This window comes from Argiope bruennichi, chromosome 9, assembly GCF_947563725.1.
Source record: "Argiope bruennichi chromosome 9, qqArgBrue1.1, whole genome shotgun sequence".
NCBI lineage: Eukaryota > Metazoa > Arthropoda > Arachnida > Araneae > Araneidae > Argiope > Argiope bruennichi.
In genome coordinates, this window is record NC_079159.1 from 86,691,980 (window position 1) to 86,708,141 (window position 16,162).

The 16,162-nt window shown below is 31.2% G+C and overlaps 1 protein-coding gene across 1 annotated transcript; it reads right to left on the reverse strand.

Moving 5' to 3' along the window:
• Positions 1-1,643: 1,643 nt before the first annotated feature.
• LOC129985004 (uncharacterized) lies at positions 1,644-13,547 on the reverse strand. Its single transcript, XM_056094936.1, has 3 exons — positions 12,381-13,547; positions 4,627-4,688; positions 1,644-3,184 (listed from the first exon to the last, which is right to left on the reverse strand). The coding sequence occupies exons 1-3, from the start codon at positions 13,406-13,408 to the stop codon at positions 1,860-1,862; spliced, it is 2,415 nt and encodes an 804-aa protein (XP_055950911.1). The 5' UTR covers positions 13,409-13,547; the 3' UTR covers positions 1,644-1,859.
• Between the last annotated feature and the right edge of the window lie 2,615 nt (positions 13,548-16,162).

The window sequence follows — 16,162 nt, forward strand, 5'->3', positions numbered from 1 at the left end:
ATTCAACCGATTTCAGCAGATGTTTTTTTTTTTTTTTTTTTTTTTTTTTTAAATAATTCAGTTATTTCTTCGAGCGCGGTCTCTAAGACCGCATCTCCCTGTTAGTGTCCCAGTGATAAACAAGGCTTAACAGATGGCGTTAAAACTTAGGGAATGAAATATCATCCAGTTTACTAATCCTATTATGAAGCAGTACTCCAGTCACTTTTAAATGAAACATAAAGCGATTTTAGTGATAAGAATAATTATACAGAAGAGTTTTTTCGATAAAACTTCGCATTGAACTCATTTTGATATGTATGTTCAAACATAATATTTCTTGTGATAATGTATTTTGAAAAATTTATAAAATATATTAATATACCAAGAGATATATATACAGAATTTATAGGTTGAATTTTATACTAGTTCTTAACTTGTATGTTTAAAACGACCTAGAAAACCGTGCTATGACAGTCACACAAGCCGATAAAAAAAGGGTCAATTTTACCCAGTGTCATTTTTTTTATTTTTCATATATATGTTGAATTTTACATTATATTGTCTTCTACATACCTTCCTATACTGTAAAAATAAATATGATTTAAAAAGTAAAAAGTTATATGCCTTTTCAAGAATATTATTTATTGTAACATGTAATTTGAGAAGAAAATGTATGTTCCAACGCATTTACTTTTTTCAATGACAATATATTTCGAAAATTTTCTAAAACATATCTATATATCAAGAAAAATATCTGCGTAATATATTGGCAGTTTTTCATACTAATACATTCATTAGAAAATTTAATTTGAGTGTAAATAAAGTGCGGTCTCGTAGACCGCACCTCCCCATTTAAGTCCTAAAATTTCACCTTCCCAGTTAAGGGTTAAAGAGTGACACGTTCAATTGAAGTGTTGCCGGCTACACTAATTCATCGCTGCACACTAGCAATGTAACCATACTCTGGACTAAGAGATTCCATAAGTCTCTTTACTTTTTGACTCGCCCTGTTATATGAAAAAATAAATTGAAATCCAAGACTATTTCAGCGGAATTCTTAAAAATCGGAATTTATTGAGTATAATTGACAATATGATTGAATGCACAGAATATCACTGCAAAAATGCTAATACCAGCCAGCAACAGTTCCTTAAAAATAATTTATTCAAAATTGTAACAAGATAAATAAAAGCGTCCCAAAGATTGGAAGCATATAATAATCTACATTTGGGATGCAATCAATTGTTTAGAACGAGTATTTCTAAATCATGAATAATTCTCTGCATTTAAATGTCCGCTACTTTATAAATTATCTACCAGAATAATGCCATCTTGATTTTGAAAATACCAGAGTTTATAGTACGTTCCAATAATCAAACTGGATATATTAACTACTATTAGCAATCTTTTCTCTAATAGAAATAAGAAAATTTACTTGCATTCTTTATTTGAACTAATACTTAAAAATTGAATAAGTTATTTTAATCTAAAATATTTTTTAATTTCTTGAATTAATAATCACCGAAGTCTCTTCAGTCTTAAAACCAATTTTCATTCCATAAACTGAAATATAACTAATCTCCATGTATAAATGAAAAAAATGGAAACAATGCCAAAGAAATAAAAAACAAGTTCATCACCTTGTATATTTTTTTTTATTTCATATAAAATTTAAACAGCCACACATAATTAAATTCAACGATCATAAATATAATTTAGCGATAAAATAGCAATAGTCATCAATCAAACCGAATTATCCTTCAACAAATAACGTCAATTGATTTCTCAGATTATTAATTACATTTGCTAGATAAACAAATTCAATTTAAAATAGGATTATTGAAATCCAAGTTTGGTATAAAATAAAAGTTTAAAATCTACATTATAGAGCAATGGGAACTTTTGGACCATCTTTTATCAGGGCAGCATGCTCGCATCATGTTAAACATGTCAACATTTGACAAATAGGATGTCAGCAAACAGAGTGTATCGATACTCAAAAATCCTATACCCGTGATTTCAACCGAACAACACGTTTCAACAAACTCTTTGTTCAAATATTTGCGGGAAATTCCCGATACGATCACATCACAATACACAGGGTACTTGCCTTTAAATAATTTGTTAAGTACTTTATCGTAAATATCAAACATACTTGGTTCGTCTTTAATATTTTTGCAGTAAATGCCAGACGTTGCCAGGGTATATATGTAACACTTCTTTGTTAATTTATCCCCTATCATTCCCGAAATTTCCTTGTAGCAACGCTGACAATAATTAAATAAGTTGCAATTTGTGTCTCTACTTATTTCATCTATTTTGGAAATTTCGGCTTCTGTAAATTCATTCTCATCCAACAGAAAAACTTTGAACACATATTTTGCTTTCTCCAATTCAGCAGGGGAAGCATTCGAAAGGTGTTTTACATAGACAGACATGGAAGTGTCTCTATATCGATTTCTTGAAGAAAATCGACATCTGTGTCTCACAAGTTCCGACACTATATCCAGACTCACATTTGTCCGTCCTAAAGCGTAATGCATAAGAGAATTGTTATACATATCTTTCTTTTTCGGAGATGCGTTATTCTTTAGCAGCTGTTTGACAATTAGATAATCTTGATCTTTTACAGCAAGCATTAATGGGGTTTGATTCAAATTGTTCACCCTTTCCAGTTCTGAATTAAATCTTATAAGGGTTTTAACTATATGTATCTTCCTATTATAAGTAACAACGTCATTTCTTTCCGAGATTTGAAAACGGCCACTTTCAACAGCATGGTGTAATGCAGTGTTTCCATTGTTGTCTCTCAGGTTTACTTCAGCGTTTACATCTAAAAGAAATTCAAACATTCTTAAATTACGAACAATTACTGCAACAATCAAAGGAGTCCATCCAAGCCCATCTTGCACATTAACATCAGCTCCAAATATGATCAATTCACGAGCCATTTGCAGATGAACTTCCATATCTTGAGGATTTGTTGCATTATTAAAAGCGAGTAGAAAAAGTGGAGTCCCTTGAGAAGATTCGGCGTTTGGATCTTCTCCTGCAGCGAGTCGCTCACGAAATGTTTGAAGTCTTCCATCTTGGTCCCTTGCTCTGATCAAGTGATGGAGAATCGACATCTTGATTTTAAAAGTCAAATAATTCACCAGAATTAATTCGGTTTGATCTACCGATGTGTCTTTAAAGGGAATTTCTTTTAATTATGTATCTATATATATATAGAGAGAGATATATCAAGGAGTATAAAAAAATCTTACCATTATTATTTATCTTCAGTTCGCTAATTTAAAAATTGTATTTTATTTTTAAAGACTTTATCCTTAACTGCTGTCTCTATGTCACAATTTCAACTATGCTTATATTTTATTAGTTGCATTGTAGTCGCGCTATAACCAAAACAAAAATTCATTCATGGTGATATGTTTTATTTCCTTAAAATGTTTCTAATACACTATTAATATGCGAAATCTGTTTAGAAACGATGTAATAGAAAATACTTCAAACTTTTGTATGAAGCAAATTTTGGCTTCTGGAAGCTGTTCTACGGACGATAAACCCTTAAAATCAATTTCATTTGGTCTTGTTAGCTCTAATCAAGATATAAGTTTTGAACTGAATTGTCTTTAAGTTGTATTTTCTAAATTTCCTTTTCGATATATTATATATATAATGAAGAATAATATGGTCGAAGCTGCAGCCATTCATGAAAGATGCAACAATGCTTGTCGTTTCTCTGTCCATTCTGCCATGGGGGAATCAATCAGAGTGCAAAATTCATGGAGTAAAGTCAAGGGCAGCATTGATCTGGTGGTAAGGTCGCGGTTTCGGACCGGAGTGTTGCAGGTTCGAGACCCGATTCCATAAATCCATAAATTCACAAAACTCCATAAGTCCACATGTCCTGCCACTGGTGTGGTGTGGAGTTTGGAGAGGGGGCTGCCAGCTAAGTTATCGCCTTGGTCATCTAACCGTGGTTCAAAATTATGCCGTCCGTCCCATAATAGCCCCAGTGTTGTTTTAATACGGGACGCTTATATAACTAAACTAAACAAAACATGGAGTAAAGCCGAAATGTTCTGGATTAATGTCAGTTTCCTAAATGATATGAATTCAAACAGACATAAAGGTGTGAATTTGAAAATAAATCAAGATGTAATTTCAGTGAATGATTGAAATTTAAGGTGAAAAAAAACAGTCATAAATTATTATTTTTTACATAAAAGAGTTATAATATGTTCGGAATTCATTCGAACCATCGTAATTTACAATTTAAAAACACCATTAATTTCCGAAGCATCAAAATATATCGAGGTATGTCTGTGAAAGTTGTGAGACATAAGTTTAATTATGTACTTTACAATAAGCTGACTTAGAAAATAACTTGCTATAGCTATAAAAAGTGTAGATTCTGATTATATAAAAATGGAAAAACATTTGGTTTGAATGATTGAAATATACGATAATAAGCAATAAAAACATTTGGCATAAATATTTATTGCCAATATAAAAGGATTATAATATGTTCGAAATGTATCCGATATATCCAGATTTTCAAATTTAGAACGCCATTATATCCGGAGCTTCAAAATATCTCGATGTATAGCTGTGAATGTTGTGAGATAAATTTAATTATACTCTTTACAATAGGCTGGTTCTGGAAAATAACTTGCAATAATTGATAAATGGGCAGATCTTGGCTATATAAACATTCACTTTTTAATATGTTGAGAAATTCCAAACTTCGTACATAAAGAAGATACACAAAACTTATGAATTTAAATCGAATGAGTAAATGAAGCGCATATATAAGAGCAATTAAATCAAATATTTCCTTCAAAAAAAGTTTTAAGAGAATTAAAATAGTTTAAGTGGGTTTTTTAAATGTGTTTTGCTTGCAAATCAGAATCAATCTCTGATATGAGAGTATTTGATAGTTTTGTCGAAGGTAACCATTTGGACAATTACATTTGGAAAGATCAATTGCCCTTCCACAAGTGACTTATCGACAGTGCTACTAAGGTATCTCTTATTCAGTCCAAAATCATCAAAAAATTATAAGACATTCAAAATATTATCTTTACCGAAAATATTTTACTGAAAAAGAACAGGATAAATGGTTCAATATTCTAATCTAGGTCTCACATTTGAATATCTTCATTTATTCTTAATTTTTAATGAATGCAATTTTGATTCACCACACATTAATTTTGTTCTTTGTGATCTGAAATTATGATGGTTTTTCATTTTCTTAAATTCTTTGATACCGTTTGAAATAATTTTAGACAAATTGTTGTTGTGTGTTAGATTTTTAACAAAAAAATACATACTAGTATTGAATTATATACTTTGACACTCACAACTGCCGATCCATTCCCACAAATTTCTAATTACTTAAGAAAATTCCGGGCAATCGAAGGTCATGCCTATTTCATAAAGATCACGTGACTGCAAGAGGGCAATAGGAAACAGCTGTCCCGATGAGACAAACATTTGCTACTGTCCCATTGGGATCACGTGATGATTCTGAGGTAGGCGTGAAATATATTGCGCGCAATAGTTGGCCTCGTGTGAACTCAGTTTCAGTCATGCAACTTTGATGACTGAAGAGATGAGATGCTGCATTAATAATTGATAAATATCTGTACTAATTTGAAAATCGAAAGATTATTTTATTTTCATTCCATTCTAGTTTTTATTATTTGCCGCCTTTGGCGATCAGTTGGTTCACCGAGTTTAATGACTGTTAAAATTATCAATTAAATATTTTATGTAAACAGGATTCAATAGACTTCTCATCAAAGTATTGTTAAGCTTCAAATTTTTACAGTCATATATGTTGCATTTTTTAAAGAAGTCCTACTCTATTCAGTTCATTGTACTATGCATTTTTCTAAAATTTGAAATTTCATTTGAAAAGAAAACGCTTAAGCTTGAATTAATACAAAAATATTTTAATAGAAATGTTACCAAATGTTTTCTGATATGATCACAGAATATAGAATAGTTCAACATTGATGTCTCATGTGTGCTGCAGAATATTATTTACAATAAAAAAGCAAATTGAAGTATTACTCACAAAAGAATTTGAGACTTACATCATATTCGGTATATGTATTCGATTTATTACAAGTAAGAAAGAATTTAATAAATATAGCTCAGAGTACCCAGAGTTCGTAGAATAATTTTAAATTTCAATTCATCAAAATCTTGTTGTTGTTGTTGTTTATAATGGCACTTGCCATGGAGAAGCTCGCTGACGAAGTCAGTGATTTTAAGCCAAGGGAGCGTCTCTTGTTTTAGTAGCGCCAACTAAGGCGAAGAGTACGTCTTAGCTACTCACGCATCACATTCGCTTGCACAACCCCTTTTTACAGGGGGGCACATTCACACCTCTCACAGATAGAACAGGAAGAACAACCATGCCCGAACCGGGACTCGAACCCAGGACGCCCAGGTCACGGGGAAGACGCGCTACCCCTATGCCAGGACGCCGGGAATCAAAATCTTTATTGATTCAAATTGCAAAAATTATGATTATTTTTTTATATATATGTAACACTTTTCGAATCCGTTCGGCTTTTTAATATGTAATATTATTTTATGTGAGCAGAATGCAGTTGTGACCAGCAGTGAAGAGACTTTTTATCTTTTTAACTTCTTTTTAATCCATCGGGAAAGCATAATTATTTACAAGCAGAAACGCGGACAAGACGTCCGCCATAGCGCAGTACAAAAGCCAGAGTGGGGAAAAAAAGGGGCCGAAATAAATTATCCCTCGCCTTATATAACCTTAGATTTTGATAGGGAAAATATTTCTTCACAGTGACAATATATTAATAAGATTCTCATAGGGATTTCTGATGCATGTCAATCACATGTAAGGGAAACACAGGGATCTTTTAAGAAAGAATGTGCTTACTGGACATTCTTACCCCTTCACGCCGAGCGTGTGAAGATATCGGCGTTTAGCTGACTAAGCAATTTTATGAAGCTTCTCTTGAATTAATTAAGTAGAGAAAGTGGAATTGGATCACGAAATAAGAGAATATTTTTAGAATGAAGTTACTATGAGCTAAATTAAGATAAAATCTTGGAAATTAATTAAATTGAAATTGAGAGTTTAAAATATCATTACATTTCCCCCCCACTGCATGACGTGAAAGTATGTCGGGCCCTTTACACACAGCCTTATCTTACAGTGGTGGTCAAGTAAGAAAAATTAAAATTTAAAAGCATATTATAACTGATACCAAAGTTTCCCTTACCTTCACATTATATAAACATTAATTCAGAAATCCCATTCATCATTTTACATTAGAAGTATAAAAAGAATTATATTTGTGAAAATAGTATATAAAAATCTTAATAATCATCAGTAATAACAAAATATTAAAAATTAAATGTTATAGTGTACAAATGTATTCTTGTTATTATTCTGCATTTCACTTAATTTGATGAAAATAATATGACAGTCTTGCTTATATTATTCTTAAATTCTAGAAAGTCTGACTCAACAAAATTATTAATTTAGAAATAAAGTATTAAATATAATTTCAATCTTGTTATGATTTCACCCAATTGAAATATCAGTATAATTATGATTTTAAGTTAAGTATTTTAGCAGGAAATAGAAACACAAGATTCAAAACTTCAGGTAAAACTTGGATATGAAATTAATACTTGCAAAATTGAAATATTTCATATTAAACACTGGGAACTGAAACTATAAATATAAGATTCAAAAATATATAATGAAAATCTTGAAAATGAGAATACTTGTAAAATTGAATGGTTTCATATAAAACTTTTGAAAATGCAAATAAATGTAAGATTCATATATTTCAAATAAATCATTTGGAAATGACAATAATAATAATTGCAAAATTCAAAAATATAAAATGAAAAACTTGAAACTGAAAATAAATGTGAAATTCAAAGAGTTCAAACAAAACACTTGTGAATGAATGTAACAAAAACACAAGACTCAAAATACTCTTATAGTATTTGGAAAAGATAAAAAAAAATATGTAATATAAAAAAATATTTGTATTTTGTAAAAAACAAGTATTTGGACACAGTGATAACAGACAGCAGCTCAATAACTGTCAGAGGTGCAAATATTTCCCCTGAGGTATTCACTACATTTGTCTAATCATCATGTGCCATTAATTATTAAGTATATAAGAATCTTGGTATGTTATTTTTTTCCTTCACAAGGTTTGTATGCACAATTTTTAAAAATCTTTCAGTTAGATAAATTTAATTAAATTGGGGAAATCATTTTTTCTTAATTATTAATAGCAAGCATATAAATTTCAAATTCAACAAATTATAATATTATGAATAAATTTTAAATAATAAATATGAAAAAATTAAAAAACTCAATATTTTAAACTAAAACTCATGATATTTTGAATAATAATATAAAAAGATTATTTGCAATTGTATTATAACAGAAAAATACAATTTAAAAATCAAATCAAAAGTACAGAAAATAAATTTTGAATTTCATTCGTTGAGTCAGTTGATGGATGATTTTTTTTTTCTTTAAACACTGATCACTTTTTGAAGAATAATATATATATTTTTTTAATTAATCACAAAATGCAATTTTGAGCACTGGAACTGGAGACTGAAGACTACGGCAGTTGACTATTATTTTGGTGATTACGTAAATCACAAGTGATATTTTGAAAATCTGGTTGATTCACTTTAGCATTGGAGACCACTGACGAGTAAAGCAGGCGATTATTATTGTGATGAGGATATAATAAGGAAATTATGTTGATATCGGAATTATTCAGCACAGGTAAGGAGCCAGAAAATTTTTAAGATGACAAGGAGCACCAACTCCTTGAGGATATAAGGAGCACACACATGACGATATGGAGCAATAGTACAAGGATATCTATTGATTAGCAGAGCAGGAATGTCGGATGAGAGCTCAGGTTATGGAATGCATGAGATATTGCATCGGTTGACATGGAAAGATGCAGCGAAGCCATGTCACGGGAGACTGTAGACGGCTGGTCATTTCGAACCACGGCCACGGAGATACAGCAGACGGCTGGCCGGAACGAAGAGCGTCGGCGAAGAGCTATTGCATGATTCATTTTCTTTTCACGCGAATTTAATTTTAATTCTTTCAGTTCATTTGACAATTTTTCACAGGCAACTATCCTGTCGACTTTTTAATATGTAACACTTTTCGAATCCTGTCGGCTTTTTAATATGTAATATTATTTTATGTGAGCAGAATGCAGTTGTGACCAGCAGTGAAGAGACTTTTTATCTTTTTAACTTCTTTTTAATCCATCGGGAAAGCATAATTATTTACAAGCAGAAACGCGGACAAGACGTCCACCACAGCGCAGTACAAAAGCCAGAGTGGGGAAAAAAAGGGGCCGAAATAAATTATCCCTCGCCTTATATAACCTTAGATTTTGATAGGGAAAATATTTCTTCACAGTGCCAATATATTAATAAGATTCTCATAGGGATTTCTGATGCATGTCAATCACATGTAAGGGAAACACAGGGATCTTTTAAGAAAGAATGTGCTTACTGGACATTCTTACCCCTTCACGCCGAGCGTGTGAAGATATCGGCGTTTAGCTGACTAAGCAATTTTATGAAGCTTCTCTTGAATTAATTAAGTAGAGAAAGTGGAATTGGATCACGAAATAAGAGAATATTTTTAGAATGAAGTTACTATGAGCTAAATTAAGATAAAATCTTGGAAATTAATTAAATTGAAATTGAGAGTTTAAAATATCATTACATATATATATATAATTTTTCTTATTAGATATAAATGTAAATTAGGTACTCAGTCCAGATTAGAGATATCTGGACTTTTTTTCATATCAAACTATGCTTTTCTTAAATAATACAGAATAATTAAATATTTTAAAAACCATTCATTCTATTTATTTTTCTTGAGAATGTCAAATTTGAATTATTTTACAGACACGGGACTTTTCAATCTTGACTGTTAGAAACGTCTACAGAATAGTAAAAAGACGTAGATTAATTGTTCAAAGAAATTCGACTTAAAACAATTATGCATATTTATTTTTCAGAGCAATAAAGAAATCTTTATATTTGATGAATAATTATGCATCGAATTACTTTCTTCTTCTGCAAAGGGTTAATTCTTCAATATAGCAACAAGATATATTTGAAATAAAAATGATTATTTTTATATGTTATTAAGAAATAATTTGTTCGTTGAAATATTTTAAGATTTTAAAAAGTTTTTTTAATAATAATATATTTTGTTTTAAAGAGCTTTTCAAAGATATACATTAGAATATTAAAAATCAAAGGGTTCAATCAAATAAAAATATTTAGGGTTATATAATAAACTTTTGATGTAAATACTAAAATCGCAAAAGTTCGTTGAATCGTCACTCACTTTATAAAATAAGGTGTGGTAAATATACTTACCAAAGATTATTCAGGGGAAACTGAAAGCTGTAAGCATACTTAATCCTGAGCGCTAAGGGCAAAAATATCATCAAATGTTCATTAGTAAATAAGTTACCTAAAATTGAGTGGTAACTGTAAAACAACTTTATACAGTTTTTTTTCAGTTAAAAATCATGCAATTATTCAGAATTCAAACTCAATAATGATTTACATTAAAGTTAGAAGCACATTTTGCATTTTTTAGGCTGGCTAGGTGGATCGCTATATTGCATAAAAATCAAACTGATGAAATTTGATTAATATCACCGTTTCCATCTTTTGCGTTAAGTATAAAAAATAAAATAAAATGTCGGAAACTACAGTATTCAAATAAAAAACACATTAAAAATGAATTCAGAATATGCGTAAAATCCTTAACAGGAATATTTCAAATTTTCAGAAATTCCAACCTCATCAACAGTTTTTGATTATTTTTAAAGATGCAACAATGCTTGAATTTTAAAGATGCAACAAATTTGAATTTAAATTCATCAACAAATGATAATTAAATATAAGAATATCTTAGACATAAGGAACACAACACTGTGGTGTTCCCTTTTTGGAAACTTTTTCAGGAGTTAAATTTAGTGACAAACCTGGAACTTAATGTCGCTACTAAAACCCTTGCATCGGAAACGGGCAGTGGTAAGCATATTTACAACTTTTTTATATAAATTATATTAACTACAGCTAATGCATTTCTGAGCCATTTAGGTAATTCAGTCAAATTTTAAGCATCTGATTACCTTATTTATCATTTTAAAATGCTTTTTTGAGCCTTCATAAAAAAAAATCTTTTGCAGGCGATAATAATTATAGACCAAAAAACTATAAAGGGTTAAAGGAAGGTAGTTACCAGTACAAATATCGATAACACACATCATAAATTGTTAGAAAATTTTACATTTTTACTTCCTAACAAAATTTAGTTATTTTTGCTTACGACAAATTTCCATTCAGTTAACAGAAACAAAACTAATTTTTATCCATATATAAATGCAACACATTAATCACATTAATGAACCATTTTAAAACGAAACTAAGGTTCTTTTTATATCACCGCCACAATTTCGAACAGCAGCGTGATAGCAAAGACGATATGTAGCCTAATACCCCCCCCCCCCCCCTTCTCTGCAAGTTTACATACTTCATTGGTAGTAGGAGATGAGGTCCCGGTGGATTTAGCTAAGTTCGTTTATGAAGCGATTCTTTGGTGATATCTGATTTCTAGATTGGAATTATCCTGCGAGAACCTTATCACTAAAATTCTACGGCCCCGAATAAATGGTACACTTACAAGCGAAAAGTATTTTAGAAAAAGAAAAAAAATCAACATATTTAAACATTTTTATTTGATAAAGTATTTGATAAAAAAAAACATTATATTAAAATGTCTCCAGACAATAAAATAATGGTTCATTTGTATCAATAAAAGCAAAACCTCATCTAAAAAATGGCATGGAGCTCATAAACTAATTTTCATTTTATCTCTTTGTGAGAGACGTCGTTTAATTATTCAACATCTAAGAAGTAACAAAAACTGCATTAAAAATATTACCATTAAAAGTAAAGCTTAATTCCATATAAACTTTTTAATCGATTTATAGCACAAATCAATTTGTGTAAAATTGGTAATTAACATTTTAGCTTCCGAGTGACTCATCACTGATTTACACATAATATTTGTTTCATACTCGCGGTCTAATTATATGAATATTTTCTCTATTACAATTAAAAATTCAGCAAAGAAAGAATCGTCCAATTAGGTAATTGATTTAAAACACGGGTGTGAATTCTATCAGCGATCATGTTAAAACAAAGATAAATTAGATTTTAAAATCTAAAAATTATTAAAAGAATGTAACGCTTGAAAAATATCTCAGACTTAATCCGATGAGAATGCAGTTATCATATGTAACATCTGCAAATGTGATAAATATGAAGAAATTAAGAAAAGCACGTCAAAACTCAAAATTCCTCTATTATTTTCTCTGCTACTGCATACTTCCGAAAATTTATTTCTCAAATAAAGGGTACAAATGTCAGACACCAGGATGTCATGATAAATGGGATATTTGCCCTTTATAAGTCTGTCTAACATACTATCATAAACATCAATCGAAACATTGCAGGGAATTTTAGATTTGTTGTTATGAAAACCCCGCATAGCTATGGTATGCACTGTGCAATCAAATGAAAGAAAATCGTCTTTCATCTGAGCTACTTCTTTGCAGCATTCATTATAAAAACTACCCAAATCGATTCCACTTCTATAACTAATAGAATTTGTAAGTTCTAATTGTCGAGTGGTGAAGTAGTTGCGCTGAAATAAAAATTGTTTGAATAAATCTCTTGCTTTTAGTACTTCGTTAAACGGAGCCTCGACAAGTCCTTGAAGATAAAGATCCAAAGGCATCATTTGATCTCTGTTCATGATCGTATGATCGCATTGATGCCTTAAGAGTTCCACCACTACATCCTTTTCCACACTTCGTTGAGATAAAATATAATGCATTTCAGAATCACCTTCCCAATCTTGCAAATTCACAGATGCATGTTGTTTTAATAATTCTTCAACAATCTGGAAATTTTGGAATTTTGCAGCCAACATCAACGGAGTTTGCTCTTTTTCGTTTCTTATATTTATGTCAGCTTTGGCTTGTAAAAGGAGCCGAACCATTTCAGTTTTTCGACTAGCTACTGCGAAATGTAGAGGGGAAAATCCAGTTCTATTTTTTTCGTCCACCCCCGCTCCAAAGCGGATCAATTCACGCGCAATTTGCAAATTTCCTTCTAGATCATCAGATTGGACGACTATTAAAGAAGCAATATGTAGTGGAGTATTATCTGCGCCATCTCGGCTGTTAGGATTTTCTCCTGCTTCGAGTAATTCACGAAGTCTTAATAAGTTGTTTCCCGATTTCGCCAAATCATGAAGAATAAACATTTTGAATACCAAAAAACAAATTTTCTTGCAAGCGTTAATTTCAGTAGTTAAATCTTTTTACTTTTCTGACAAAGAAAAAGGATTATGATGAAAAAAATTACTCAGTATGCTATTTTTGAATAAAGTCGTCCTTCAAGGACACAGTTCAGCACTGAATAAAGCAGGGTTCACACGATGCCACCTAATGCGTGTACTCTAATGCCACGCCTACCTCAGGAACATCACGTGAACCCAACGGGACAGTGGAAAATGGTTGTTTCACCAGGACTACTATTTCCCACTGTCCCACTGTAATCTTCCTTCTATTCCTCGCAACAACTGGCCTCGAATGAAAGCTGCTTAATGCCGGGTTTATTCTCGGCCAGTTATAAGACGGCTAGTAGACAGCGCATGCGTAGAAAGTGACTCATTTATGTTTGCCACAATTTCATAAGATAGATTCAGACATCCAATACTTCGTTACAAATTGGCTCTTTGGCGTCCCTGATTCTTTCTTTTCCACTGCGTATCGTATTAAAATGATGGATATTTACACAAAAAAAACATGATAAAATAAAAAAAAAAGGTCAACATACCTAAATTTGGGAAAGTACAGAAAACAAATGACAAATAAATAAATAAAAAAAAAATAAAAAAACTTCGCATCAGAAAGAAAAAAGAGCAAAAAAAAAATAAATAAAAAATAAAGACCGAAATAAGTCTATGATAAGTAAACAATTTTTTTCACGCAAAAAACACCAAATTCTACAAACTGATGCTCAGTAAGAGAAAAAATACGATATAGCTGCATGTTGCTGTCCCGTCGGGACAATTACTGGCCATCGACCGAACAACATTTTTTAGACTTTCTGCGCATGCCCTTTCTACTGGCTGTCTTATAACTGGCCAAGTGTAATCCCGGCATAAATGAATGGGTATGGACAATTCTGATTATCTGCCAATTCAGCTCAGTTCAGTTCACTTGTGCTTTGAAATTCGTACTTCCCTATCTTCCGCTTTATCTCCATTTTTCTGGAATCTTAATAGAAATAGTTGTTTTGAGGAGAAGTTTGACAAAATTTGTACAAGAAAGATAATGCTTCAAACATAAACTTAAAGCGATATAAAGGAAAGAGATGAAGCGGAAAGCTAAATTCATGCAACACAAGACAAAGCAGAAAAGAAATAATAACTACTTATCCAAGAAAATGGAAGAATCATTAATGTGCTAATAAAATTTGTTTCCTAACTGCTTCGTATGTTAAATCAAAGAGCCAAGAGAAAAAGCATTCCCATTCGTCCGAAGTTACTCATTAAAACCCACTCTATCTCTTTTTTCCCACTCAAGACGAATATGTTCATTACAAACTGAGAATTTGGACGAAGTGGTGCTTATCTATTCATCTTATATTCTTTGAAGATAATACTTTTTAAACTTTTTGCCCTCTTAAAAATGGTGTGATACATTATTATACATGCATACAATGGAATCTATTTCTGAGATTCCATTTACTGCTAACAAATCTCAGAAATAGCTGTAGATTTGTTAAAATTCTTAATGTGAACCTTTCTAATATTTTAATCATTATCCAACAAAAATACGAAAGCAATGCATTCTACATAATAGCAACCGGAATGGATTGGATTAGATTTTTGAATTTTTATGGCTCAAAAGCTAAATCAAGAGGTATGTATATATTGCCATATGATCTATTAAAGAAAATTCTTCAAGGTTAAAATACAAACAACGTATCACATTTATAAAAACAAAGCACAGTAAATTTAAAGGACAAAGATCTTAAAAGTATGAATCTAATTACAGAAAAAATGTTTAAAAGCCTGATGATATTTATATAAAATGGATAAAATTTATAGCTGTTACAAATCTAAAGATATTCTTGTGATGGTATTCTCCCATCAATTCACGCATTTCCAATGTTATTGAAGTTATAAGTAAGAAACCGCATACGATGAGAAGGCAATTTAGGACACCGAATTAAAATGTGTAAAACTGTAAGATTAACAGTGCAGCATATCAATGTACGCTGACCAAACAAAAGATGTTTGTGTGTAAGGCGAGTGTGACTAATGACTGGTTAATTTGACAACTGACCCTCTAACCGAGACAATAGGCCACTAGTATAGTCGGTTTAGTAAAATACAGCTTATTTTGTATTTCCTTATCCCATGATTCTTGCCAAACAGAAAGTATGTACTTCTCATATGTGGCAAACAGACCAGTCTGTGTGCATGATCGTAATAGATTATGTAGAGCCGCTTTCGCAGCTCAGTCAGCCTTCTCATTGACAGCTATAACTGCATGATTAGGTACCAGATGGACATAGGAGTGATAAAAAGGGTCAAAGGCTGGCGTCCTTTCTATGGATATTGGAGTTTAATGGCGAAAAGCCAAATTTGGCTACACTACACCAAACAAATAGTAGATTTAACGCTTTTGATGCCACGACTCACACCTGATATCCAGACCATCTATCTAATTAGATGACCTCTTCTTTGCTATCTTTTAACTATAATAAAAAAAGGGGTCATATAATACGATAGATGGTTTGGTACAATTACATATTATCTGTAACGCACAGGCGGGTATTCCGGCAGTCAATGTGTTAAAAGCACGGGTAAAAAAAATTGTATAATGGTAGCAATTACTACATAAAACAAACATTTTGTAAAATAACATCCTTCCTTTGAGATAGTTCATGCAAAATTTGTTACATACAAAATGGTTGGTGCAATTATTAATTCCGAAAGTAACAA

Excerpts from the sequence above, each read along its gene's own strand:
- LOC129985004 (XM_056094936.1), bottom strand. The coding sequence starts at position 13,408 with ATGTTTATTCTTCATGATTTGGCGAAATCGGGAAACAACTTATTAAGA. Across the intron at positions 4,689-12,380 it reads TATTTATCACATTTGCAGAT|CCAAGATCTGCCCATTTATC; the intron begins GTTACATATGAT and ends ATGTTTATATAG. Across the intron at positions 3,185-4,626 it reads GAACCAGCCTATTGTAAAGA|AAATTCCCTTTAAAGACACA; the intron begins GTATAATTAAAT and ends CATAATTAAAAG.